Source organism: Helicoverpa armigera, chromosome 15 (genome assembly GCF_030705265.1).
Source record: "Helicoverpa armigera isolate CAAS_96S chromosome 15, ASM3070526v1, whole genome shotgun sequence".
NCBI classification, from domain to species: domain Eukaryota; kingdom Metazoa; phylum Arthropoda; class Insecta; order Lepidoptera; family Noctuidae; genus Helicoverpa; species Helicoverpa armigera.
Genome location: NC_087134.1, coordinates 10,137,465 through 10,165,109, shown reverse-complemented (window position 1 = coordinate 10,165,109; position 27,645 = coordinate 10,137,465). Strand labels below are relative to the sequence as shown.

General features: G+C 36.0%; 3 protein-coding genes across 8 annotated transcripts in view; 2 read left to right on the top strand and 1 right to left on the bottom strand.

Moving 5' to 3' along the window:
- Positions 1 to 19,404, top strand: part of LOC110379952 (resistance to inhibitors of cholinesterase protein 3) — a 31,727-nt gene extending 12,323 nt beyond the window's left edge. For 3 of the 6 annotated variants that reach the window (XM_064038227.1, XM_064038225.1, XM_064038222.1), the window contains 10 exons: positions 6,709 to 6,846; positions 7,195 to 7,303; positions 7,639 to 7,659; positions 8,459 to 8,550; positions 12,566 to 13,240; positions 14,144 to 14,284; positions 16,175 to 16,297; positions 16,665 to 16,737; positions 17,000 to 17,052; positions 17,323 to 19,404. In XM_064038227.1, coding sequence (XP_063894297.1) covers positions 6,709 to 6,846; positions 7,195 to 7,303; positions 7,639 to 7,659; positions 8,459 to 8,550; positions 12,566 to 13,240; positions 14,144 to 14,284; positions 16,175 to 16,297; positions 16,665 to 16,737; positions 17,000 to 17,052; positions 17,323 to 17,478 — 1,581 coding nt within the window. In that variant the 3' untranslated portion in view covers positions 17,479 to 19,404. Of the gene's footprint in view, positions 1 to 6,708; positions 6,847 to 7,194; positions 7,304 to 7,638; positions 7,660 to 8,458; positions 8,551 to 9,961; positions 10,042 to 12,565; positions 13,241 to 14,143; positions 14,285 to 16,174; positions 16,298 to 16,664; positions 16,738 to 16,999; positions 17,053 to 17,322 lie in introns of all 6 variants that reach the window. The other 3 variants (XM_064038223.1, XM_064038226.1, XM_064038224.1) reach the window with 3 other exon arrangements.
- Positions 19,405 to 20,023: 619 nt separating this feature from the next.
- LOC110379954 (NADH dehydrogenase [ubiquinone] 1 alpha subcomplex subunit 11) lies at positions 20,024 to 21,004 on the bottom strand. The gene is made up of 2 exons (XM_021339792.3): positions 20,422 to 21,004; positions 20,024 to 20,139 (listed from the first exon to the last, which is right to left on the bottom strand). The coding sequence occupies exons 1-2, from the start codon at positions 20,921 to 20,923 to the stop codon at positions 20,129 to 20,131; spliced, it is 513 nt and encodes a 170-aa protein (XP_021195467.2). The 5' UTR covers positions 20,924 to 21,004; the 3' UTR covers positions 20,024 to 20,128.
- A 1,285-nt stretch (positions 21,005 to 22,289) lies between these two features.
- Positions 22,290 to 24,257, top strand: LOC110379961 (F-actin-capping protein subunit alpha). The gene has a single exon (XM_021339806.3). It carries the CDS (start codon positions 22,327 to 22,329, stop codon positions 23,191 to 23,193), a length of 867 nt encoding a protein of 288 aa, XP_021195481.1. The 5' UTR covers positions 22,290 to 22,326; the 3' UTR covers positions 23,194 to 24,257.
- The last annotated feature ends 3,388 nt before the right edge of the window (positions 24,258 to 27,645 follow it).

Here is a 27,645-nt window from a genome sequence, read left to right as displayed (position 1 = left end):
GTTACCAATGCAAGCTTTGCCTCAATATTTCATAACGAAGATTCAACAAACGTTAACAAACGAAATATAAGTAAACAAGATTATACGTTTATTGTTCTAGTTAAGCCGCCAGTTTGTGTTCACTCTTGTCTTTTGATGTTTGGTGCAAGTTCTGAAACGATACACGTTGCTATAGATTTGCCTAAAAGTGAGAACACGGGAGCACTAGTAAAATTCTCTCAACTCCTGTAATAATCTCACCGATACCTTTCAGAGACCAAAACAAAATAATTGTAGTTATGATTATGGGAAAGAGCCTCTGTAAATAAGTGAACATAACATTTTTGGGACAGAAATAAATTAGATTTCGTGTAGCTCTCCGCTGATCGTTTATTAATTAAAAACTGATTGCGGATAGAAAGACCGCGGGTAAACTTACAAGTATGATGTCATCGTCATTATTTTTGGTGCCCTGGCTTCTGGCGGCACACATGTTGGTAGCACCATCATCCATCGAATATTTAATATTATTAGTCTAATTAAAATGATGATGGACCTATTGCTTCAGCCAGACCCAAAATAGCAACACCGTGTGAAAATTGTTGGAGCGATTGAAGGCTATAAGATATGCGAAGATTGATGACAAGCGAATCAAATCCGCATACCTGTATGGTAATTTCATCAGTAGTTGATTGAATAAGACATGAAAAATGATGAAATGCGTTACACAAATCACACTTCGACCAACCTTTGTGCCAAATATGGTGCAATTTACAATACGACCTAGGTTGTTTTAGCGCCTTTGAAAATGCATACTTCAGCAAGAATTATCGCCATTTGTCAAGTCCAAAGGATTAAAATACGATTAATATTAACTGACTTTGAAATATCGATCTTTGTCTCTCGAAGAGGAAACAAATGGCCGATCAAGACAACTGTTTGGCAAACTGACAAACGGAGTTTAGATATACGGGTTAACACTAAGCCTATTAATAATTATTATAATCAGGACACGAATTAAATTATTGATCTGGATTATGCTTTTGGCACGAGTGATCTGATCCTTTTGTAATCGAAGTTGGGCGAAAAGACCGAGTTATTTTTGAGAGGGTCCTTCAAAAATATTGCTTTAAGTGATGTAATAATTCAGAAGATAATCCAATTAGTTAAAAGCAAACGGAAGAGAAATAGAAGATAACTGAAAGCTGCGACCATTGCCAAGTATCAATGTTATGTGTCCCGGAATGTCAATGCGAGTCAGTCAAGGCTGGTTGCGTCAATGACCGTCGGCTCTTCAAGATGTCATCTATCATCTACCGTACTGAGTATAGCTTAAAAATTATGTAAAAAGGAATCGGCTATTCTGGACATTATTTTGTAGAAGTCAAGTAGAATGCCTACTCGTAAGTGAGAAGGAATTTGGGACTTTTGCGAAATAAGGTCTGGTGGATCTTAAAAATAGTTTCTAAACTTGGGTTGGTTACCCATGAGTTTGCTATCCAATAATCTTAACATACAACGTTAACTGGCATATGATTATGACGCAATACCGAGATGATGTTTATCTTGCAAATATTTGCCATTAAATTATGAAAGACGATGCCGCCGAGAATTAAAGTAATTGAATTTGGATTGGATTGAAGTTTCCAATATCCATGCAATAATTATAATGGATGAGTTGCACATGACTGGGGAATGGTGTGGTAATTTTGGAGAAGCTAGCTAGCTATGTGCTCCATATTTCAAATGACTGGCTTTTTGAAACATTTGAAAAATTGATGAATGAAGTCATCGACGTGCGTTAAATTTTTTTAGCGAGTCGTGTGTAGTCTTCGATAGAATTAGGAGCGAGACAGTAAAACAATTATCACTGTACCGCCAAGAAATACTATTCCCCTTGAAACTAGGCTTGTTTATTTAGCAGTTAGAAACAACGTTGTCAAAGAGGCCAACAGTTACAGTTACAAAGAGAATCTCTGAACAAAATGTTTTTGAAAACCCAACATTTGCATGATAGAGAGACGAAAATTTAACTTTATTGTCTTGTTTTAAAAATACGAGGCTTTGAGTATGATGGGTAGACGCTTGTTGATGAGTTCATTATGATAAACTATTTGCGTCAATGGCTTGTGTGGAACAAAATGTGGGTTGTGTGGGTTAGTTCAGATACTGCGTGTAATTTACGTTAACGTTATGTTGTGCGTTGTATAAAGGAATATGTAGATCGAGATACATCTATTTTCCACTCGAAAGTAACGAAAACTCAGTCAGAGTATCACGTTGGTAACAAAAACTGAGCCAATGTTTTTGGTCATCTGTATCATAGGACCAACTTCTAGTTTGATCACTTGGCCATATTTATAAACCGTTCAAGTGTCTTTGCCAGTCAACATGGCAATGTACTAACATTTTCATCATACTTGAATTAATTGAAGAGCCTCTTAATCTACTTAAGCCAGAGGTTGTACACTCGCGGCTTGTTCTAAGAACTAGGTAGATAAACAAATGTGCGGCTGGCATTGGTTGGGGCGACCCACTTGCGCGGCCTAGACACACAGCGCAGAAATAGCCCGAAGTGACACTCCTGCGCATAGCGCGCAACCAACGCCGTCGCTGCGGTCATTCTGTGATTTATGAACTTTCTTTTTAGCTACTGTTTTAACTATGTTTAATATTTTCAGTTTTATTTGTATCGTAACTGATGTGATGGACTAGTGTTTTAGTTACATTACTTTTTTTTACATAACCGATTGTTTTAATATTTTTTAGGCTCGCTTCTTTTGTCATTTTACTAAAGTATATTTTTAGATGCCACAACAAAAGATTAACAAACAACAAGAATTATAAATAGACACCATGATACTCGGAGGGACATCAAACAATTTGTCAATATTAGGCTCGGCTCGTAAGACAATAATCTCGTTTAGAGGTCGCCTACACAAGCGTGTACCAACAAAAGCCATAGATTAATGTCCAGATGGGCCAAACTATTATCTTCAAAACCAGTATTTTACCTATAACGAAACTCTTCGGGAATATAAACAAATAACTCGTTTCCAAGTAGAAATTCTTCGCACGTTATCACTGATACGAAGACGTATAATGGCGTTAATATAGCCCGGACGTATATGAATGCAATTTATAGCGACTTTCAAACAATAAAGGTTCGTGCTGAAGCATATAAATGAAAAGTTCTAAACGCACTTTATTACGTAGCAGACTTCCTAGCCGGCGCTATACTCAATTACGATAGCTTTCACTCAGAACATTGTAATACTTGCGAATTAAACATTCCTTCAGGGAGTGGTAGAATCCCCTCTTGTTAGTTTAGGTGTGTTCTAAACTTGGCAGTTCAAAGGTGAACTTTATTCGAATCTTTCTTAGAAGCACTAGAGCAATTTGCACATACTGAGTCTCAGAGAACAGACTGTTTTTCGTTTTTGTCTTGAGTACAGTCTTCTTTCGACTTACTTTTAATTGGACAGGCAGCGAACATGGTATTGAACAGCATTCTAGATGAGAGTGATGATGAAGAAACCTTAAGGTTTATGTAATAAAAACCCAAAATTTGCATCATCTAGTCTGAAAATATAGGTAAATGTCTATTTTCGGTTTTGCCCTTTGATACTACCAAACGTTTTAATTCAACTTTACCAGTCCATCGATATAATTTAACGTATTTTAGACAAGATCAGACGAACAGCTGACGATATAGGCGTTAGACAATCTCGCGTACCTCGAGGTCGCCTACATGCGTCTCAAACATTACATCGTAAAGCAAGTCGTTTTGCAGAGGAGACGCCATAGAAATAATTTGGGCGGGATTATTTTTGGAAAATCAAAGATAGATGCAAAAACTAAGAATAAGGTGGCAAGATTAATGTATTGTTTTCCGTTCCTGACATGAACTATAGATTTTGCGAGTTACAAGTCTAGAAAAGAGGTTTAATTAGCTTTTTTCGCCCAATTGGGGCTTCGATGTACTCAGAAAGCATATGACGTATGGAAGAAGTATGCTGTGCCGACCCCAAATGGCAGATGGAGCTTTAATTACAGCTGAAGTCCACAATTTGTTTTATTTGGATAAAAAAATGGGCGGAACGGGCAAATTCTGGTTTAAAACTATATACTAAGAAGATGTTCTATGAGAGGCTGCATGTAGGAAGTTTCTCTATCTAAATGCATCTATGTAATATCGTAATGAGCGTTTTAAATCAAGTTTATCCTTAAACAGAGAGTGGGAACAGCATTGAACCCACGTCACATTAAAACATTGCTTAATTCAACACGTTGGATTTTGTGGGAATACGTATTAAATATCAATTGGCACAAACATTAACCACCTACTTTGTGCTAATCAATCGAATATCAATATAATGTAATTTTAAGTACTTGAAGTAACTTGAAAAGCTGCAGGATTTCTTAGAAACGAATCATTCCAATATTGTCCTATGAATTTCGGTTAATAAGACATTGCTAATTTCTTAATTATTTCATCAGTTTTTTCTGTAACAAAAATACATACCCGTAATCATTGTAAAAAAAAATATTTGCATTATCTAGGACATTTGGTGATACAGATAAAAACATATGTAATTACAATTCTTTAATGTCAAGTTTACGTTATGCTAAAACCCATTTTATATCGACGCTAGTTATTTTTTATCGTTAACCACCACGCGACATGGACCTATAAAATTATAAACATCATTTTACCACCGGAATGTAATCGTAAAACCTATTTTCATAATGTAATGAAAATATTCTCCAAAACTGCGTAACTAATTCTAGTTAAGACGGGATATTTTGAAGACAGTAAAGAGCTTAGGGCGTGCGCACAGCTGCGGCAAAACAATCGTAGGTGCTACCAAATCAGATGTCGGCGATTAGTCATACGACATGACTCAAACGAGGCGTTCATACATTTAAAGAATTTTATGCAAATCGTTAGCGTATGCGTCTAACAATGGTAGAGGACTTAAAACACTACCGTACATACCAAATAAATTAAGGGGAAGAATATTGTTTGGATAAAACCCAAAAAAGTCGGACCACCGGTCTTACTAAGGTGTTGCCTGGGTAACTGGGTTACGGAGATCAGATAAACGATCGCTGCAAGTATGATACTAGTTCTCAGCTGCATCCAATAAGACTGGAAAACCCACCTTCGTTGGCAAAAGCATATGTACATGATGATGGTATAGTTTTGCCAAACATCTTGGTCCTTTTGGTCTTTCGATCCACACGAACAAATATTGTAAGGGCTGGGCGTTAGCAAACAACCGATCCGGATACCCAAGCCACAACACATTAGCCGGTATGTCCGTCATGGAAAAATCGCAAACACAGATTGTCTAAAAGCCAGTAAATACAGGAAACCATTACGTTTCGTCGTAAACGAGAACGGACAGTACATTCGATTCGATCCACAGTTCGTCAGTATCTCCAGACGTTTCATACGATAATCGTGTCATTTATAATCGAGACTGTTTTTAATCGGAATCGATATTTTTCTCGATTACCAATTCGTTTGAAATTGCTAGTGAAGTGATTGTGTCTGTGCAAAATGCAGGATTTGCGTCACAAGCAGGTATTTGTTTTTGGCTGATAAAAATATCAGAATCTGAATTTCATTTATTATTGTAATTATTCAGGTTCCTAGAATTAATTTGGCGTATTTTAAAAGTATGTTATTCATAAACAGGATGATCAAATTCACTGAAATGTCAATACGGATTTGGGTCAGCTCAGTTCATCTCTGTTGTCACGCTCCAATACGTTTCTAGGAATAACATTAATTTTGATGATCGGCAATGAAAGAGTAGTTATTGAAATATATTTCAGAGACTAGAGATGAAATAAAAATCAACACATGATTATTTGGCGTACAAAACTATTAATTTTTCTAAATGGCTTTCGGAGGGGGGATATTCATAAAAGATAATATTTGCAGTCTTAGAATTATGTTTATAACAACTTTTTTAATATTTATGGACATCTATTGCTGTGATTAGCACCATACAATATCAACAGTATTTTAGCATCATGATGAATAGATGTGCCCACTTTCAAAGTGAAGATTGTTGTTAATAACTTTACTGGATGTACATTTTTGAGCTGCTATTGTTATTTGCCTTCAATTTAATTATGTGTTTAACTATACGCCTTAATAATCCCACTAACATTATGCATCTATGTACTAATTAAAACTATAATTTATTTTACTGATGAAAAATTTCTTGCGTGCGTCCTTATGCTCCCTTAACTTTCGACTTGATCCTCCCGTTTTAAAAATATGTTAAACAGCTCCTTCACGCTCATACAAAATTGGCGTATCATGCATGAAAAATATGGTTTCATAAGGGTAGTAAGTGCCTCTACTATTATAGTGGTGTCTGATACAATAATTACAATTATGTTCCAGTTTGAAAGGTTTACCCTTCATAAAGTATTTCAGTGTCAAAACCCCAGACCAAGTTGACGCAGCATAAATGGATGGCAATCCTCCTCAAAATAACTTACCAGACCTGATTGATATTTCCAACATCAATAATAACCATCATCCAAAATAGAGAAATAACAAACTGTAGGCACATGTACTTACTGAAATGGAGCAAAAAATCTGTGATTTATAGCGAACGGCTAAAATCTAATCATCTTGTCACAACGTGTAGGTAATCTACAGAACATTGTTCCAAAAATTCAATTTCTCTTTCTTTCTCATTCTAGCCCCCACCAATCCCCGGTATGCGTCCGCCACTCGGCTCCCCCGGGGGTCCGGTACCTGCACCCAAGTCGTCCATGGGCTTCGTGATGCCGATATACACCATCTGCATCATCGTCTTCTTCGTCTACACTCTTAGCAAGGTATGTAACTATTTTTGTAATAATAATGGCATTTTGTTTTAAACAGATCAGGCAGCTGCGCAGGACATAACTGTAGTGAACAGGGATTTGCTACTCAGGCGCACTCTCTATTCCCTCACTCTCATAGTCAGATGGCACTGCAATCCGACACCACCGGAGAGATATCACGCACAGACATTTACATACGTGCTCTCCAATGCACGGATGTATCAATATCAATAACTGTCTTCCAGACCCCTGCTGAAAGTTCTTAAAGCTAACCTAACCTAACCTAACCTAACCTTCCACCTTTTTACCAAAGAAATATTTTCTCTGATCCATGTTGAAACTTATCGTAATACTCTTCAGATTCTGTTCAAACGTGGAGGCTCATCGCCTTACGAGCCCATCACTCCAGACCCTCAGTTCAGAAGACGCGTGTTCAGAGACGACTCCAGGACGACACCTGATAAACTAGGTAAGATCTACGTTTATTTGCGTATATGGTGACATTATGACGAGATTTATTCACACTTAAAAAACTGTTATTGCGTTTGAAAGTCTGAAAAAAATGTACACGATAACAAGCTAAATGACATAATAACGACAAATATGATCGTTTCTTTTCATATAGGAACATTTTTGAAGAAAAGGAAACATGAAACATGCGAATTTTGAATGTTCTATGAACTTAACCCTTTTACGGGAACAAAATTATACTGTTCACGGTTCAATAGGATGTCTGCGTTTCTTAGCTGTTAAGGTAGTTAGTTCCTATAAAACATTTCTAACCATAAACTCTTACGCATGCAGGACCTAAAGAGCGGGACACAAGTAAGTAATAAGTTGTATACATTTCTGTGTAAACAGGAAAATAGCTACAATGGTGGCAGTTAATTAGTAAACCAGTAATAATATTTACAACAGTTTTGATAAAAATAGGCCTCGGTTTGATAACCGAATTCATACTTTTCGCAAATGTATTAAATCACACAAAAAAATGTATAGTCAGTTTATACGTCACTGTATAGTTTGTGTATTAAAAAAACACGAAATTACACATAGTTGCAAAAAAATTGGCATAGAGCACTTTACACCGCCTCAAAAATTTTCTCCATCAAATAAAAAGATCTTCAATAAAAGAAATCACTTACGATAGTCGTTATGTAGTTTATGTTACAGACATGCTAATGGATTGGCATAACGAGTGGTTACGTAGCACTCAGTAACTATGTATAAATGATGTGCGTATGTACTTACTTCTATTTGAAATGATCATCCATTAGGGCGTGTTAACACCTAGTGTAGATTGTGGACGTCACGTATTGTTAACCCAGTATGTTATAGAATTTATTTTTATTGTTATATTTTACAACGTTTTATTTTTAAAAAAGACTACAAAAAGACCTAAAAATCTCTCTATTTTATTATTTTCATAATTTGGTCCTAAAGTACAGTCGAAGGACCAAAAAGTCGTAACGACCGAGTTCCTAACTGTCGTATAAAAGGACCAATAACTTGCGACCATTATTTTTATAATCACAATTTGGTCCTAAATTCAAGTCGAAGGACCAAAATACCCCAAACTTCGTACAAAAGGACCAATGATTGACAAAGTTGGCTCGGTACTCAGGGGACGTGGAGTTGGAAGCGCTGAGGGCTCGGCTGGCGGAGACTGAGCGCGCGATGCAAAGGATCGTCAGCCAGTTGGCGCAGCGCGACGCGGTACTCTTGGGCTCCTGGTGGACTGGCCTTGGATGAGGGTTGAGGCTGAGCGGTTTCATTTGCTTGATGATATTGATATATTTGATTTATGAGACTGAAATTGGCAACTAAGATAGAAAAAGACAGCTTTTATTGCTGGTACCTTATTTATTTACTGTTCATATTTAAGTCAAAAATAAACTTGCAGCTAGCGAGAATTGAAACGCAGTTTGTTGACAGCAAACGTACAAGTTGTCGTAAAATCATACCCACGTGTCCAAATATAACAATGTCATCTACATACGTGCGCAAATAAACTGAAACAGCGAAACCCCGTCGGCCAGTTGACCATTCCAGCCAAATATCTTCGTTATAAACCGTATTATTTAGATGTGTACCTAGCAGCTTGCGGCATGGTGACGGTTGAGCCCTTTTCTAGTTGTTCGGGTTGTTAATATAACTTGCCAATACGAGTGCGATGCATCTACGATTGTGGAATCTAATGTCTTAGTCATAGAGTTGAGATTTCTATGTTCTAGTTTATAGAGTGGATTTTTGGAGGTAGATTAACGATTACCAGTTTGTTTTCCTGATAACATTTTTATAAGGATCCCCCTTAACATAGTATTGTGTGAGGTATTGTCAATTGTTTTGTTACTTTAGAATTAAATGGTCCCATGTGTAATTTGTGTCTCGTTAACTTTTGTGTTTATTGTGAAAATATTATTGTAAACAAATGGCTGTCAAAATATGCTTTCAACGTATACATTTTAACTTATAATAGGAATATATGACAAGACAAAAATATTCCTAACACTACGACAAAAATACATTTTTCTACCAAGATTAAAACCAAGTTAATTTCTTCGACAATCTGAGTTAACAATCTCAGTTTAAGATTATTTTCTGACCCAAAATTCACTTTATAAATCCATGCAGCCAAGTTTGTTTCCCGAGATAGCATTAAGTATTACTTGGCCCACGTCCAGCGGTGGGGAGCATGCCCAATCGTCTGATGCATCCCGTTTATTTTCGTCAACGTCCTTCGTTGTTTGTTTTTATGTCTATTTTTAATGTATTTTTGCGTTTTTAATTTGGTTTTCCTGCTAAAATTATTTGGGATTCATTCATGAGTTAAGAAGCGATAGCCTTGTTTTCAATGAAGATGTTTCTGTTTTTAAGGAAAAGTATTTATATCGCAGTCGCTTACGGTATTTAAGAAGTAATGTCAACGATATTATTCACGATTTTCTATTTAATATTTGAGGAGCAATTCGTTTTTTTTGTAATACTGCTAAAGGCCGCAAAAGAATACTTAATGGCCCTGAACCTACCACAGCAGAAGCAAACTGCCTGACCAAATCTATGATGGTCATGTGACCAACTTTTTTATCCAATATTAGAAACTAATATACAATATTATCGGGCACAGTTGTTACCGCCATATCAGGGCTGGTAGCCGAGGTGCAGCAGCAGATGGAAGCGAGCTACGCGCAGAATCAGCAACGACAGGTCAATGCATGCCGCTCCTACCCGATATGGTCACTTACTACAATACCCATATGGTTTATGGATTACAACTACTTATCTGTCCGTTGATTTGCGATTGGAGATTGAATTTTGATGATAGCTTTTGAATTTTATATTTCAATCTTTAGTCGTAAAATTATGGGTAGATAGGTTATTGAAATCTGAAGATCTTTGAAATGTATAGAATTGACAAATTATGAACCGGTATTTCGCCATTTTGCTCATGTAATTTAAAGAACTGAAAAATATGGACCCTGATATTGTTTATTTAAACTACTCATGGGTTTATTGGTCAGTTAATTAACTACAGTACAAATCATATAAGTAGTACCTACCATTGTGCTAATATGCTTCACCATTTAATAAGTCTATGAATACATTTGCCTGTATTAACAATAAGATGTGCCAATTCTGGCGCGCATTACACATTGCTGGCGTCAATGTAGACAGTGTGTATCCATTTGTTAAATGTCTTTGACGCCTAAATTTTTGATGCATATCATTTCTCATACTTGTCGCTAGTGCTGATTGGAATCTATGTACTTGATTGTTTATATCGATGATGGCATCCATTTAAGAATATTATATTCCTCACACATGCCATCTAGCTCTACACTAAAGTAGTTTATACTACGGGTATTAGATAAAATATAACGCAGTAAAACTTCTTTTGTAAATAAATACATAGGAATTATATCAAACACCCGATATATAAAAATATATATAGTATACGAAAAGTTTAACTAATATGGGGTCGAACCTACGACCTCAGATGTGGCGGGCAGGTTCACTAAGGCCCATTTTCATTGGCAACTTAAAAATTAGTTCTTAAAATAACTGCTTACCTAATTGGAAAAATTAACGTAAAAATTAAGTAAGAAGATTTTATAGGAAAACTGACGTTTATGTTATCGATGAAATTATGCCTCTTTCTAGTTGTCATAATGTCTATTCTATACATTTCAATGTCTGTATTCCGTGTGTTATTGTAGCAAGTGATCGTCTTTGCTCTCTGGTCCTAGTTTCCGCGTAGAATAGACAATATTAAAATTGTCTGGTCCTGCTATTTTTTTAAATATTATTATTTCTAACCGCTACCTTATCCAGGATCCTGTCTTGCTGTAATTTTGTGTCGTTTTTTTGTGTATTTGTTGTTTTTTTTTCTGTTTTATCATCGCATTTTAAATAAATAATCATCAATAAAGTGAGCTTAAAAAAGGCTAGTATTTAGGGGGGACGTTATACAATATCGACTTTATTCTTCAAGTGGTTACGTTGTTGTATTCTATAATCATTTGTAAAACATACTAATTTGTGTCACCATTTCATGAAAGTTGTCTTAAAAGGTCTTCAGCCTGTTGGCTTTAGCCCTACGTTCGCCTCCCAAAAATCCGAGACTCTATAGTCCCGCGGTCTGGTAGCGACGTACTAAGATCAGTAAAATACAAATATTTTTGTACAACTGACATGAGTATAAAACTAAAAATCGCCCTTGCTGATTTCAGTTAGCCGAATTCGATTATTTTATTCTGGTTTAACAATTTTATACCAGTTAAAATCGATATTGTCTCTATACTAATCTCTAAAACTAAATTAATTGTTTTGCCTGTCTGATCCAAGAAGCAAATCACAATTCATACCATACATTTTTCATAAAGTTTTGTTGCATTCTCACAATCAACATTAGCATGTAATTTTATCATCTGTGTTTAGTTTATATTGCTATCTCTGTCTGCCTGCACCTGTGAGCTCCGCCCTTGACTAACAAAATAATAATAATAAACCATTCATTATTATTGAAAAACTTATTAATAAAACGTCTTTGTGATAGGGTGTCTATATAAATAAATAATTACATATATCAAATTGCACATAATAGGGGATCCTTTTTTGTGTTAGCTTTTTAGTTTGTTATGGCGCTGAAATTTTTAAATGCTGATATCAGGCTTATAAACTCGTGGTTATCTATTTGAATATATGTTTATTAATGAGGTTCATACGTATAAGTAGTTCATGTTTATTATTTCACATACAATAGGATGAAAACAACTTGACTTTAGACGTCATATTTTGGATGTTTCTGCCGTTCATTTATTTATAAATAAAATTTCAGCGTTATAACTCAATATCTAGATGCGATTTTTGATTGGTTGTGTAGGTGTATAGATAAAATGCTCTGTATAAAATTAAATACTTTTTATACTTATATAATGTATATTCTTCTGTTTTTTTTGGTTTGATTTTTTTCAGTATTTCATTTAGTAGTTTTGATATTCTTTTGTAAAATTAGGCGTCTCGTTTTCTGTTTGAGTGTGTTGTAGTATTGTTTCCTTGCTAGATATACAGCATTGATTGTTTTGTTTCAGCTTTAAATACTAGGCAGCTATTTACTTGCCTATATATTCGCAAATGACGCTTGTTAAATAGAGCATGAACATCCCAGTAGGACCAGTCCTTGAATTCACAATAGGACCAAAAAATATTAATTATATTTCTCACATTACAGGAAGTGCAGGATAATAACGCTCGCCCATACACGAATGGTACAATCATACACAACAGTGGCCCGGTGCATATAGTCGCTAGTGAGTATCGCGAGCCAAGTAAAGAGAGATTGGAAACTCGAGAGACAAAGGAAGAGAGTCCAGCTCCCGAAGAACCAGTTAAATCGACCCCAGAAGATAAAGAACCTATAGAATCAGAGGTAGAAAAGGAAGAATCTATTCCAGAAGAGAAGTCTGAGGAACCTCAAAAGTATGATATTGAAGAAACTCCTGCCGCAGAACCAGTTAAAGAAGAAGAAGCTACTGAACAAAAAGAACCTACTCCTGAACCGAAAGAACCCACTCCCGAACCGAAAGAACCTACACCAGAGAAAGAAGACGCTAAAACATGTGACAATCAAGAAGTAGAAGAAGAAGAATATGAGGAAGAAGAGGTAGAGATAGAAGTTGAAGAAGAAAGTCCAGAAAGGGAAGTGGAGAATGACACAGATAAGTTGATTAAGCTAGCAGATAACGTAAAAGCGGAGAAGAATGGAGATGTGAGACATACAGAGGAGTTTTTGAATGAAGAAACGAAAGCATTGGCGGAAGAGAAAGAAAAGCAGTCGACACCTGAACTTCTAGAAGAGGCTATTAAAGATAAAGATGATGATGATAAAGAAAATGCCAGCGTGAAAGTGAGTAGTAATAATAATAATTATTTTTTAGAGTTATAGTTTACTTAGATCATTGTTATGGTGGTTTTTGGAGGCCTATGAACAGTTGTCGATGTTTTCCCATAAAAAGTGACTGAATACGTCTTCGTTCTTCTAGTTCTAGAATTTTGTGATAGCATATTTATGAGGAACGGAATAAATAGTCGAGAAATTGACTTAAAGACAGACAATAAGTAAATGATCATGAAGTAATTATAGTATGAAGATTCGTAGGTTTTTGTTCCCCAGCTTCCTCAGGTTTCATTATTGAAGCTTTTGACTAACCATTCATGTTCATTTGTGATGTGGTGTATGTCCAGTTTGGGATTTTGTGTTGCACATTCACATGTCGCACATTAAATGCACTTTTTTTGCTGCAATAAAGCATTTTAGTTTACATATAAACCTTGTGTTAATACTTTAACTTTGAGATACGTAGAAAAATTATTCGTCGTTTCCAAAAAATATTTAGCCACAACTTTTCAACGATCAAATGAGATCTTCTGGTCCAAAAGTTTTAACTAGCGCCTCTAGTGTCAAAATTAAGATGTTATGTAAGAACAACACTTTCAGTGTTATCAATATTTACATCATATTATTTTCACTAATTTCTTACGGTGAGTTGCGCTATTTAATTTATACCCAAACTAAAATCAGCTCTCAAATCGCCGATATGACCAATGGGCCACAATTTGATGGCTGGCTATAGTTTGGTTATCTATAAAGTTAAACTAAGTAAAATTATTTGTACCCGGCACTGTCAAAGTGTCGTTTTTGCTCGAGTTGTAAATTTCGCCGCTAGAGAGCACATGTAACTTTAGCATTTTACCTTTTGTTAAAATGTTTCTACGTATCTCATAACGTAACCAAGCACACATGACATAGGTAGTAGGCATGGAGGTGCGAGCTCACGCGGCGGACGGCGGCGCCGCGCACTCGCACGCGTCGCTCCCGCACTCGCACGCGCCACACTCGCACGCGTCACACTCGCACTTGGCGGCCGGCTCGCACGAGCCGCACCGAGCGGTGAGGCCGCATGTCACCGTGCATATTGTGCAGACTGTTTATGAGTAGATGTGGAAATTCTTTTAGTTAGAAAATATGATTTTTGAGAGCTCACCTTGAAGGTCAGCGCATGAATAAAAAAATATGAAAGAGCTTTATCGAAATAAAATGGAGCAAATAGCTTTCCGATATTTGATAATATAATATAATGAATAGATAGGACCTACCTACCTATAAATTGAAATCCTAAAGTACAAATTATTATTATTATAAAACAGCTGTATGGCTTTTATGTTCCTTAAAAAAAGGTAAAATCCAAATGAATGATCGTCGTAAGATTTTAATGGCCAAAAGAAACTCCAAATCTGCGCAATTATTTTTAGTAATGATTTGTTCCTATCTCCTTATCCCTATCAACTTCACCTTCATTATTTCTTTTACTTTGTTATATGTTTATATAACTATTAATTAATTATATACTTATGTATTTATAACTTTCAGTAGTTAGTGTATGGTAGATAGTTTTGTTGCTTCACATTCCACAGCTTAGTATTTATTATTTAGCTCAACTGTTTGCTCAATAATTATATTTGTTTAATAACAGTATTACAATTATCGTTGTGTGTACATTGTCTTAAAATAAAATCAGTATCTTTCAATATAAGGAATTATTCCAAAATAATTGAATAATTAATTAAATAATTTCGTATTTAATGAATGAGTTGTATTTTTGTATTCATTGTTTTACATTTTAATGTAATTTCAGGATATTTTTTTATTTAAAAAATATGATGTACACGCAATGGTAACATAGGTACGGTAGACCGCACATCAGTGGTAACTGTCATGCACCTTAACTCAATAGTAATAAGTACGATTTTCCTATAAAACTGTTACCACTGACCTGACGTTGACTGTACTACAGTAGCTAGCTACAAGATAAATAGAAATAAAACTGCTTGCATTTGTTTTTATTTAATGATTTGCTATTTTTATACACAAATTAAATATTTAGTTTTTTTTACACAAAATAAATATTAGAATTTTTAAATAAGCAGTTTTATTTTAACTTCTCTTATTACTAACACCGTACACATTTGTTATTAATATGCACATCATACATAACACACACTTGGGCGCAGAAGTAGTAGGTAAAAGCACGATTAGAGATGGCTGCAAAACCTTCAAGGAAATTATAGATCAAAGATCTTCTTCTAGTCTAAACAAATGAAGGAACTGATAAAATCAATCTTTGTATAAGGTCGTGCTAAATATGTAACTCAAGAATGGTTAAACCGATTTTGTGGGGAGATAGATTAAAACCAGGAGACACTACATACATAACTATCCCCATCCGGGTAAGGGAAAAAGTGTCCTCAGGATGCAGGTGAAACCGCGAGCAGAACCAAGTTACCACTTGACCACTGCAACACAGTTACTGGTTTGCCACAGTCACAGTATGACATAGTCGAGACTAGGGAGGAAACAAAGAGAGCCATGTGTGAGGCATAAATGATTATGCAACTACAAAAACAATGCACCAAGTTCGTGCACACAACGACACAACACACACGCACACATGTACCTACAATCAACCAATGACATCTATGACCCAACTTAAGCAAATTTTCGTAAAGACAAGCAAATACAATGAGACTACTTCTACGGATGCTGTAAAGGATCCGAAACGTTGAGATTAAATAATATTAATATAACCACGATAAAATCAGTCAAACTAGTTTTATTTCAATGTCTAATATTTGCGCAAGTGTCAGAAAACAAATACCATGAGGTCGAAATTCATCATGAACTGTAAAGGTCGGACAGTTTCCGAAGATTTTTCCGACAAAGTCTGGGTCATACATGTCATTGGTCTATAGTACACCAGTTGAAACTACTCCTCATTCACAGCATGAGGCGGAGCAGGTGCAGGCGATCTACCTGGAGACGGAGATCCCGCAGCAGTCGCGCGTGCTCGTCGCCGACTTCGCTGAGAACACCGCCGCCAGGCCCAAGCCCACCAAGCACTCGCCGGTAATAAGAGTATTATTTTTATTTGTCAATCTCAAGTATTTGTTTTTGGGGACTGGTAACTAAATTGCCACTTCTGCCCACCTTCACCATCTTACTTTTGCACACCTGCGCCATCCGACATATTCGCCATCCTGATACCTAAAACCGGATGACTGTTTTGAGGTGGGAAATCCTTAACTGACCCCTTCTGCTGTGGGCAAAATGGGACGGAGTATCAGATTTTACTGATTAAACCTCATATTGACTCCTTCTGGAATCCTTTAAGTATACAGTAACTCTTAAAACCTCGCAACAGTGGCTCAGCACTGCGACTACTTTACTTTATATTTTCTATATTATCTAGTATTATGTTATTATTTTTTCACAGATGGTGGTTAGCGGCAAGATGACGCTATCGCTGATACAAGACGCGCCCCGCGACACGCCTGAGAGAGATCTGGGTCTGTTCTATATTTATTTATAACACCACCTTCCACCAACTATTTTAACTGCGTCCCGAAAAGTAGCCTATTAGCTTTCTTCGACAAACGGGCTACCTACCTTATACTGGAAGTTTTTCTGGAAATAAGAGCGCTCAAACAAACAATAGTACAGTATAGGTACTATTAATACAAAACAAAAATATACTGCCCACTTAAGTGTACTTTTATGTTAACAAATGTATTACCAAACTATATTCTTGTGACTGTAATATGATTTCAGAATCGACACTGGACGACTTCACAACGGCAAGCGCTCTCACACAGAATGCCGAGGTAAGATAACATTCTTACCTTAAATGGTTTCAGTGCGACTCCTGCGAGTGAGACAAAAAGATTGGCGAGAACTATACACACTACATTTTAGTTCTATTTTATGATCAACCCACATTAAGAGAGCGTTTTGATTAAGGCTCAATCTTTCTCTTTGTGAGAGGACCCCGCAACCCAGCAGTGGGACGATAAAAAAACTGATTATGACAAAAAAAAGTGTCTTACTATCAGAAGTATAAGATAAATTCAAAATAAATTCATCTGATTTTACAGAAAGAAGACGAATCGGAAGAGGAAATCGAAGAAGAGATAGAGGTTGAAGAGATTGAAGAAGAAGTTGAAGAAATTGAGGAGGAGGAAGAAGAGGAAGAAGTACCCGACCAGAAGGAGCATAAGGAACAGAAGGAGAAGGGAAACAAGACAGAGTGAAGTACTGATAGATTTATATACTCCTTGTATAGTAAGCCAAATAAGTTTGCAATTGTGAAGTTAGCTATTTGACGCCATTCGCAGTAGTGTGAAGTTATCATAACTTTTGTTACTATTGTGAAGTTAGGCAGCCAACTTTGGATAAGCATAGCTTGTATGAAAAAAAAGCGTAAGGGATCAAATGGCTAACTTCAGAACTGCAAATTAATTTGGCACAAACTGTAACTATAGTTATGTTTTGTGACTATGTGTTAAGGTTTTGGATGGCGAAGCAATTTGTACTTTACGCTAGTGAGTTAAAGTCTATTATAATGGTTAGGACATGACAGAAATTGATTTTTTTTGTGAAATTATTCAAGTACAGGTCAACCTCTTTAGTATTTTTGGTGATATATCTAATGATATATTGGCAACACTGTTCCTTGTCCAAAAAGGTCTTGCCATAAAAAAATATATACTCTGCATTATAAAGCATGTCCATAATTAAATTAAATGTCTTTTCTTAAATATTCTGTCCAGATCATACCAGGGTAAAGTTTGTTATAACACAAAAACACAAAACATAACATTAAAAATAACTACTTTGTTTGTGGTAAGCGATTATTTGTGTATTTATTTTGTCTATGCTTCTCTTCCTAGTCTATGTTGTTGAAGGTGTATATTTCATTCTATTTGTCGTTGAGTTTCGCTTTGACGGTTTTTTTATTATTGTTATTAAAGTGGGATAATTTTTTGTGTGTTTAGATGTTTCTGGGCGACTTTTTTCTGACCTTTATTTATATTCTACAATAGTTAATATTTCTATTCACAATTTTGATATGATATGATTCACAATTCATAAACATAAATATCGTTACATATTATTTGTTTGAATTCTCTTTTTATACTTGGCAGCCCCTTATAAAGATTGTCATTGCATTCTAGAGTTGCCAACATACCAGTCCAGTCTTCCTTGAAAATAATACTATTCCCAGTCATGTAACTGAAATCTAGAGAGTCCTCAGAAACATTTAAACACATTCACAATATTAAATAATCTGTTACATATTAATATACGAATTTATTATATAAAGTGTTCGATAATTTGTGCCAAACATTACTTCAGGCTTCTTAGCGTATTCAGCCGTTTATTGGCCGATTTTATACGATACTTTCATTACTTACCAGTCTGAATTAGCCAAATTTTATTATTAATACCTATAGGTAATCGATTATCTTATGTACTTAAATGTCTATGTTTAAACTGCAGTGCAAAAAAACTGCACCACTAGAGAAAAATTGGACATGACATGTATCTTTTTTAATTAAATGTAGCATAGTCATGACATTATCGGTAATTTAATTTGGATAGTTCTAGTTTTTGATTGAGACCATATTCTAGGTCTATGGATTAGCTAGTATGAAGAAATTTTAAATTGAAGCTCAATATACTGTGCAGTTTTTTTGCCAGTAAGTATACTAATAGGGATGCCCCAAATTATCTTGTCTCCTACGAATTGGGTGTTTAGTGTAATAGAATAAATATATATTAATAATAATGAAATTTTTGCACCTGTGTGAACCTATATTGATAGTTATAATTATGCATTTAAGGGATATCGTGACAGTTTCCTTTTATTTTTCTATCAAATTTTATTTTTGTTATATGGAAACAAGGGGAAATAATGTTATTTGCTTATTTTGTAGTGTGTTATTTTTTACAGGAATAATTAATACGCAAAATGATGAATTGGTTTAATTGCACTTAAGTGTACAAACATGATTAACTCAATATTATTGATGAATATTATAAAACTACTAATTTCAGTATTAAATAATGAGGAATATGTAATAATTTTACATTTATACTGTAGCATTTTTGTTATGTTATGCTTAAATCTGTTTTTTAGTTGTAAGCAAGGAGGTGACTAAAGGAGAAAGAAGGTTTGTTATAAACGAAAAACAATTTGTTGGAAGTTCTATGAATTGAAAAAAAAATAGGATTGATTTGTCACTCCTTTTGGTTACAGTCTTGATTGTAAGAAAATAAAAATGACTCAATTAATTTGTGTTTTATTTGTTTACTAGCTCCCAATGAGGTAAACTAAATTGGTGATAGGTTGAAAAAGAATTGGTGTTCCTGGGCTATCTGTGGCCAGTCTTGAAAGTGGTATCAAATGATAGCTCTAGCTTTACTAATAAGGAATAACTTTGACTATCTATGTCATTCCATGGACATTTGGGAAAAATATATTTGCATATTACTTCAACAAAATTACATCTTCAACAGTTGTTATGAGTAGTAAGAACTCAAGTAAGTCATATCTGGTACCTGAGTTGGGTGCCAGAAAATTAGAAAAGTTCAGAAACAAACATTTTTTTTTTCAGTTTTGAAGTTCACTACTGTGATAGAACTTCAGAAAAGTAATTATAGGACCATATATCCATAAACACCAACATACCTAGGTACTACTGATGGCCCAGGGTCCATAGAATTTGCAAACTGTTCTTTAAATATTTTAACTGTACTGGAATTATTACAGAGGAGAGCAATAAAACCAACAAGTACAAGACTTGATTTATTGTTATACTTAAACAATTAAATAACATAATGGTTGATCTTATTTACATTCTACTAAATCCTGATGTGGACCTATCTGTTGATGTTCATTTACTTAGAACCTGCAACAAGAGATGATGGTAATTATTAGGGGAGGAAAAACCAGGAGACTACTGCTGATACCAATTTTTTTTTGTTTATGAAAAACACTCTCACATCGTACAATAAAGTCAATTTAATAATTTGTTTACACAAGATGCTAATCTGCATTCCTTTGTAAATCCGGTCCTTTGTAAATTCTTTCTTTCCTGTCATCTTTCTTTATTTAATTATGTGTGTGTACAAAAATTTGTAAATAAATAAATAAGCTAACATAAACTATGTACTACAGTGTCAGTGATTACCTGCAGTCCAGTTCTTCAACTCATCAACATCTTTAACCATAGTGAAGTCACGTTTCCCTGATATAATGGACTTGGGTGCCTGGATGATGTCTGGGAAGAATATCCAGCCTTCCTCAACAGAGGTCTTCTTGACGATGCCGGCGACACCCAGGATGACTGCAGCAGGGACAGCAAGGATGGGGGCTTTCTGCCAAGCGGAGAAAATACTGCCGGCAACGGCACCACCAATGAAATAGTTCAACTTATCGTTCTTTCCTCGAATGTTCTGCACAGCATTAGTGGTCACTGTGAATCCCGCAGCCATGCCCACAAGGGGGCCCACAAACCATGCCATCCTTCCTACGGTGCTTGCAAAACCTTTGGGATGAGAATACATTAGGATATCCAGCGTACCGAGGGTCACACCAGAGAGCGCAGCATATTTGGAAGCCGCGAAAGTCTTCATAAAGATGTCCTGCCCCTCGGGGGTGTCATAGTATTTATATTTTAATAGCTGGCTCATTGTGGTACTTAATATATTTTTTGCAAAATAGTTACACAACACAGTGCGTGAACTCCATGAACTGTCAAAATTACAATGTCAATTATCAGTCAAAATTGACAAATAATAGAAGACTGTTTACGAATAATCCTACGACGTCATACGACTAATGAAATGCCATTTATTATTTTAAAAAGTTTTGTGCAAGAATTATTTTGTACAAGAAAGATTCAAGATAAGGAAGTAAGCAAGAGAAAAATATAATTTTAACTTTAATGCGTTACGAATAGAACATATTTCATATTTTCGATAGTAAACTTTATAAACACTGTTTCTGAATCTGCCACTGATCTTAACGACATTTGAAACATTGCATTGCATACACACATCGATATATATGTACTACGTACTAGATAGAACGTTCCGAACAAAAAGCTTACCACACTGAACTGCAGTGCAGACTATGCAGTGCCCAAAATGGCAAATCAGAGCGATTTTGACGCCTGCGTCAGATGGATGTCTATGAAACGACAATTATAAAATAGATAATACATATCAAGGTATAAACTTACACATATAAACTATTCGAGAGTCAAGTTAGTAAAATTACACGCTGTTCATGCTATTACAACGCTTGTATATCATACTTTTCATTTATAATTCAATTTTACAAATATGCATTAATTTGTTCCCGCCCGCCATCTTAAATTATGGATTAAGAAAATCGTGCAGAAACAGATGTGCCATAAAACTGGCAGTAGGTAAAATATCAATGAAAACAGACTTCACTTTGTCATGGTATGTTCTTACTTTCAAGAAAAAATAATTAAATTCGCGAAAATTTGTGATAGCCCTCTTAAGAAAAAAAACATCGTAATTAATATTAAAAACTCTAAAAATAAGTTCCTGGTTTTAATATATTACATGATTTTGCATTCAATTAGATATAAATAAACTTTTTGATATATTACATGATTTTGAATTCACTTAGATATAAACTTTTTGAGTAATGAAAAATGTAGGCAAAATACGAGCGACACTTCAGCAATTAACATCAATGAGGATGACTACATGTCACAATACGTCAACGAGATGTCAACAGACGACAGCGACATAAGCGGGTAAATTATTTGTATGGATGTTCTTGTCTATCGCTAGAATATATGTCAATGCATACACAATTTTTTCAATCCACATTTTATTCTCATCTAACTTTTTTTTTTCACTTTTTTTTTTCAAAGTACAATTTTTAAGATACATGCTTTGTAGTGTAACAAAGCATGTATCTTAAAAATTGTACTTTGCTTTTCAAATGAAATTACAAGGTTCACAATAAAAAAATAACTGATAAATGTTACGAACGCATCTAATGCGATAATTCTTGCCGTTCCGACATTCCGTCATTAGTGTCAAAAGTATCAAAAATGGCGGCGGACGGTGACGAAGTGATTAGTGATCAAGAAAAAGTTAGAATCGTTTCAGATTTCATATTACATTCGCCTCCTGGAGAATTTAATGAAGTGTTTAACGATGTAAGGGTTCTACTAAATAATGACACCCTTCTAAAAGAAGGCGCGAGCGGAGCGTTCGCGCAATACAATAAGGATCAACTAACGCCCGTGCGCCTCGAAGGCTCGGAACTCCACACGCTCATAACCGACCACAATGAGCTCGGCGGCGGGAGATTCTTCGACCCCCGCTCCAAACGTTCCTTTAAGTTTGACCACTTGCGTAAAGAAGCGTCAGAGTATGAACCTTACGAGCCTGACCGAGTGGCGGAGCCCTGGCGGGCGGCGCTCGACGAGGAGTTGACGGCGTACGTAGCCGCGCACTTCAAGCACGGCGCTAGCTTAGTAGTGGGGCGCACACTCGACACAGGTGCTGTACAACTTGTAGCCTGCATCGAGGACCACCAGTTCCAGCCGAAGAACTACTGGAACGGGCGATGGCGCTCCGTGTGGTCGCTGACGGTGGGCGCGGGCGCGGCCGAGCTGCGCGGCATGCTGCGGGTGCAGGTGCACTACTACGAGGACGGCAACGTGCAGCTGGTGAGCTCGAAGGAGGTCCGCGCGCCCGTGACGGCGACGGGCGAGGCGGCCACCGCCAAGGAGTTCGAGCGGCTGGTGCGCGACGCGGAGAACGCGTACCAGACCGCCATCTCCGACAACTACAAGACCATGAGTGATACCACGTTCAAGGCGTTGCGGCGACAGCTGCCGGTGATGCGCACCAAGGTGGACTGGGCGCGGCTCGTCTCTTACACGATCGGTAAGGAGCTCAAGAGCCAATGATGTCCCGCCGCTGCGCTCTGAGCCGCAGCGGCCGCTCCACGCCTGTACATATTCGCGTAAGAGTAAATCTTGTTCAAATGTTTACGGGCGCCGGGGTGTCGTCGCGGCGGGCCCTGGCGCGTATTTATCTATGAATATATAGAGAAATCGCTATCTTAACTGTTAAATTTTATTGCATTTTGTTACACTCAGTACGGAATAATTATTGAATAGCGAAGTGTCTGAATGCGGCTTATTTTTGGACAGTACGCTCTCATAAGTCACGGGAGGTTGATCAACGAGTTTGTGTCCATTTTTGTTGCTAGCAAGAGATTATACGGAATAAAGTTGTACTTAGGTGTGGGCAAAGTTTACACCCGACTAGATCTGTAGGACTTGACTGGACGTCACACTTGATCCATTAATTTATTTGCTCTTCGGGGATGATTGGTTGTTGTGTAAGCAATATGATGACTGTTCATTCATTGATTTAGCTTTTTGTGATTATTGAAAAGACGCATGTCAATTACAATAAGATTTAAATATTAAATTACCATAATACCTAGTTATGGATGTTAAAACTTAACTCGTGCATGTATTTAAACATTTAATCCATCCACTTCTCCATGTGTTGTATACTCAGTATTATTTCTGATATTGCTTGCATAACAGAGTATTATATGACAATTGTTCAGGAAAGGTACATAGAAGGTCTCCAATGGTGCATTTAATTGTAGTTTATTTAACAAATTGTCCACGTAGCTTTAAAGCAGCGTCTATGAGTGTAGAGCACAAGATATTCAATATTTTTCAATTTACAATAAATAAAAATTGGAGTGTTGCTCAAACGGTAACTAATGCAGTGAAGAAAATAATAAAATTAGAGAATTATTGTCCATATTATGGCTTTGAGAGTGCGAATGATGCGTAACTTTTTTTTTATATAATGTGTAATAATTGTAACGCCAATAAGGATTATTTTGTAATTATTATAATTATTTTAATAAAGAACGTACATTAAAAATCCAAGATAATGTATGATTGGATTCATTTCAATAAAAATATATATTAAAATGTTGCTAACATCTGTTTTCTTTTTATTTACGTCGCCATTTTGGTGTGAGTTAAGTTAGAAGTTATAGGAGGTAAATATTGAGTATATTTGGTGATATGACACGTAATATCTGCGAGTGATAAAGGCGTGAGTCACTGTTTTATTGGGATCGCCGGTGAGTGTGTGGCGGTGCGCCAACATGCATGCATTCACTAATTTTACCACAGTCGTTTCCATACGTTCTCTGGTGACCCTGTTTTGATTTAGCGGGTGTCGTAATGATGAATAGCGAGTACATTTAACTGCGGTAACGACGTAATAATGAGCGTTTATGATGACTGTTACCATAACATAACAATTAGTCATTCTTTTTGTTATCCGTGTGTTGTAGTAGTTGGTAGTAGCGTTAGTAACTACAGCTAGTTTCCTTTTACACGAACTACTCATGCACGCGTGTTGTTTGCACATAAAACATCAGGGATAACTTTCTAGTGGACGAAAGAATTTTGAAATTCGGACTTTATGCGGCTTCGGAGTCTGTGTACAAATCTTTATGAAGGTATAGCTCGTATGAATCCGTTAGGTCAAAGTCAACGATCTATTCTTAAAGTTCACAGCTGTTTAATCAAAACAATTTACGATAAAAATTACTCATATTGTGTAAAAGTTTTGAGTTAACTTTTCTCAAAAGCTACAAAGTAAGTTTGTCAGTATAATCATTGGAACTCGTATCGTTGTGCGGACAGCCGGCTATTCGGCTCCTGGCTGCCGGAAGCATCGAGATAATTTCGTATATAGGTCGCGGTTATCTACTAAAAGTTTGATGTTTATTTGTAGTATGTAATAACTCGCGACAAATAATTACATATACTTTTTCAATCTAATAAAAGAATAATGTTATTTCAGTCTTATTCCAAGCGCCCAGTTGAAAATAGTTAATGAACTTTTGAAGTTCAACCGATAACTTTATCTCAATCGGATTGGATCGGAAACCTTTTAATACTTACTGCACTCTCCTCGGAGTCGGAACTATTATTTTCGCACATTGGGAAGGTGGTCCAAAAAAAAAGCCGTAGGAAAAGTCATTCTTTCGCTTCCTACTATTGTTTTGCCATGTACCTAGATGTCCTGTTTTCATTGTAGGTTCAATGACATCGTAGGCTTAATTACTAGATTGGTATTTAAAGAACCTACGTCAATAATACGAAAGCAAATACCTAGGTATAATTCTCACATTTATTTCTGCCACTCTGCTTGATATAGAACTTTATGACAGCGTAAGTGCGTGTCTGCAAAGTTCCAGCATTACGTCGTTTATTGCGATTAACGGTAAAAGTACACTTAACTTACCTTTTGTGTGTAGCGTGCATAATTGCACAGAACGCACATATGCCTTTTGTTCGTACGTGCTACTAAGCTTCCCTAGACTCCAGTACAGAATTTATTAAAGAGTAAAGAAATTAGGTAGAATTATTATCACTTCTTTGACGGTGTAGGTAGGCCATAGTTATGTAAGTAACTCAGGTCACAGGTCAGGTCTAATTAAAGAAGGATACGTTGAAATGCCTGGGGCTATCCATTTTACATCATTAATTTACATTTACCCTTTGAAGTACATATTCCTCATACATTTCGCATGCAATTACATATACCGTAATGTGATCCTAATTAGTTTTAGCCGTCAGCCAGTGAAACTCGGAGACACTGATAATGTTATATTGTCTAGCTAAAATTCTCGGTGGGAAAGCGGGTATTAAATTCCAGAGGACGACGACCCTAATGTTAGTCTAGCTTTTAGTCTACCGTATTATCATAATGGCAGCAGTGACCTTAAAAAGAACATTTAGTAAAATTATGGGTCTCGTGCAAAAAGGGCGGCTTGCAATGCAATATTTAGTTACGTTTATCAGACTGGTAGATAATCTTGTGGGTGGAGTCTTTAAGTATTAAACACTCGTTCTGATAACGTGCACTTAGCCTTATTTATTAACAATGCATTCATGAAGAACGAACTGGCAATTTTGAAGAAATGGATCTAGATAAAATTCACCCTATCTTCTTCACTATTTATTCTTAGTAGTCCTATTTTAGATACATTCATTCATCTAACTACATGTTTTGAATGCCCTGGAGTCAGACAAATTGGCGCAAGTTATTGACAGGAAGTACGGGTCCTAGGGGACTCGAACGGTCGGCTTTATTTTAATTCCACTTATTGAGAGTCATTGATATCAATCCCGTTTGATTGACGATTGCATTGAAGTTAACCACAGACAATCTTAACAGTGAATGGAAATTATAACATTTTTGTTTGACATCAGTGTCTTTATTTCTGCCTATTCTATACCCACATGTGATCCAGGAAAATGGTATGAGATGGATGCATTTCTTCTAAGCTCTTTGTGGCGTCTTCACGTGTGTTAAATCTAAAAGACTTCTGAAATACTCTAAAACTTGAAATGACTAGCGAAACTAATAAATAACAGACTGCAACAGATATCTCCATTTCATTCCAAACGGGTATCAAACCGTTCAAAGCTTCCAGTTTCCACTTAATTTAGTTAAGAGCCAATCGTTGCAGGTCTTAATCTAGTTTAAAACTCGTCAAGAGTTACTAACTTTCTACAGATACCTCGATATTGGTGCTTCGAACTAATTCCGACACAATTTTAAGTTATTTTGTTCTACTGAGATGAAATTAAGTAATACCTTGGTAGGTGCCTACTGTTCTAGCTGTCATATTGTATGACTTGCATCCACCCGAGGGAATTACTGAATATGGATAAATAGTGGCATAGGTATATGTATGAGTACATAGGTTTCATCTAAGCCCATCCACGGGCTATACCGTGAAAGGGAAAAAAACAAAATACCTACATCCTTACAAACTTTCGTAGGTATTTATAATATTAGTAGGAAGTATAATTAGGTTAGTGTGTTAAGCCATAAGCTAGCTTAGTCGTCAGTTAGGTTAAGTAACTTGACCTTTCAAAGTTTTCAAGGCACAAATTAATTAAATAGCTAGGTAAGAAAGTCCTTTGCTAATATGCTGATGCGACCTATTAGATTTTGCTAATCTGTCAAGTTTGAAATTGCCATACTTACGGAGTTTCTTTTGTGAATTAGAAAAAATATGATGGAATCAGATGAAAAAAAATCTACATATTTGAGATAAGAGTTATTTAGATATTCGCATAAGGAGATATCAGATTGCCGACCATAGATATTAGAATGAACTTGCAGATTGATAACAAATCTTCAGTATCGGGCAACTGGTTAGCTGTTCAGATTTATAGTTTACCCATAGGTACTGTATAAGTACATTTTGAGAAAATAAACTACCCTCGTAAGAAATTCTTAAGATCCAGTGATGGTTCTTTTGGGTGGAATGATCTTTTGGATGAATGGATCACGCTACA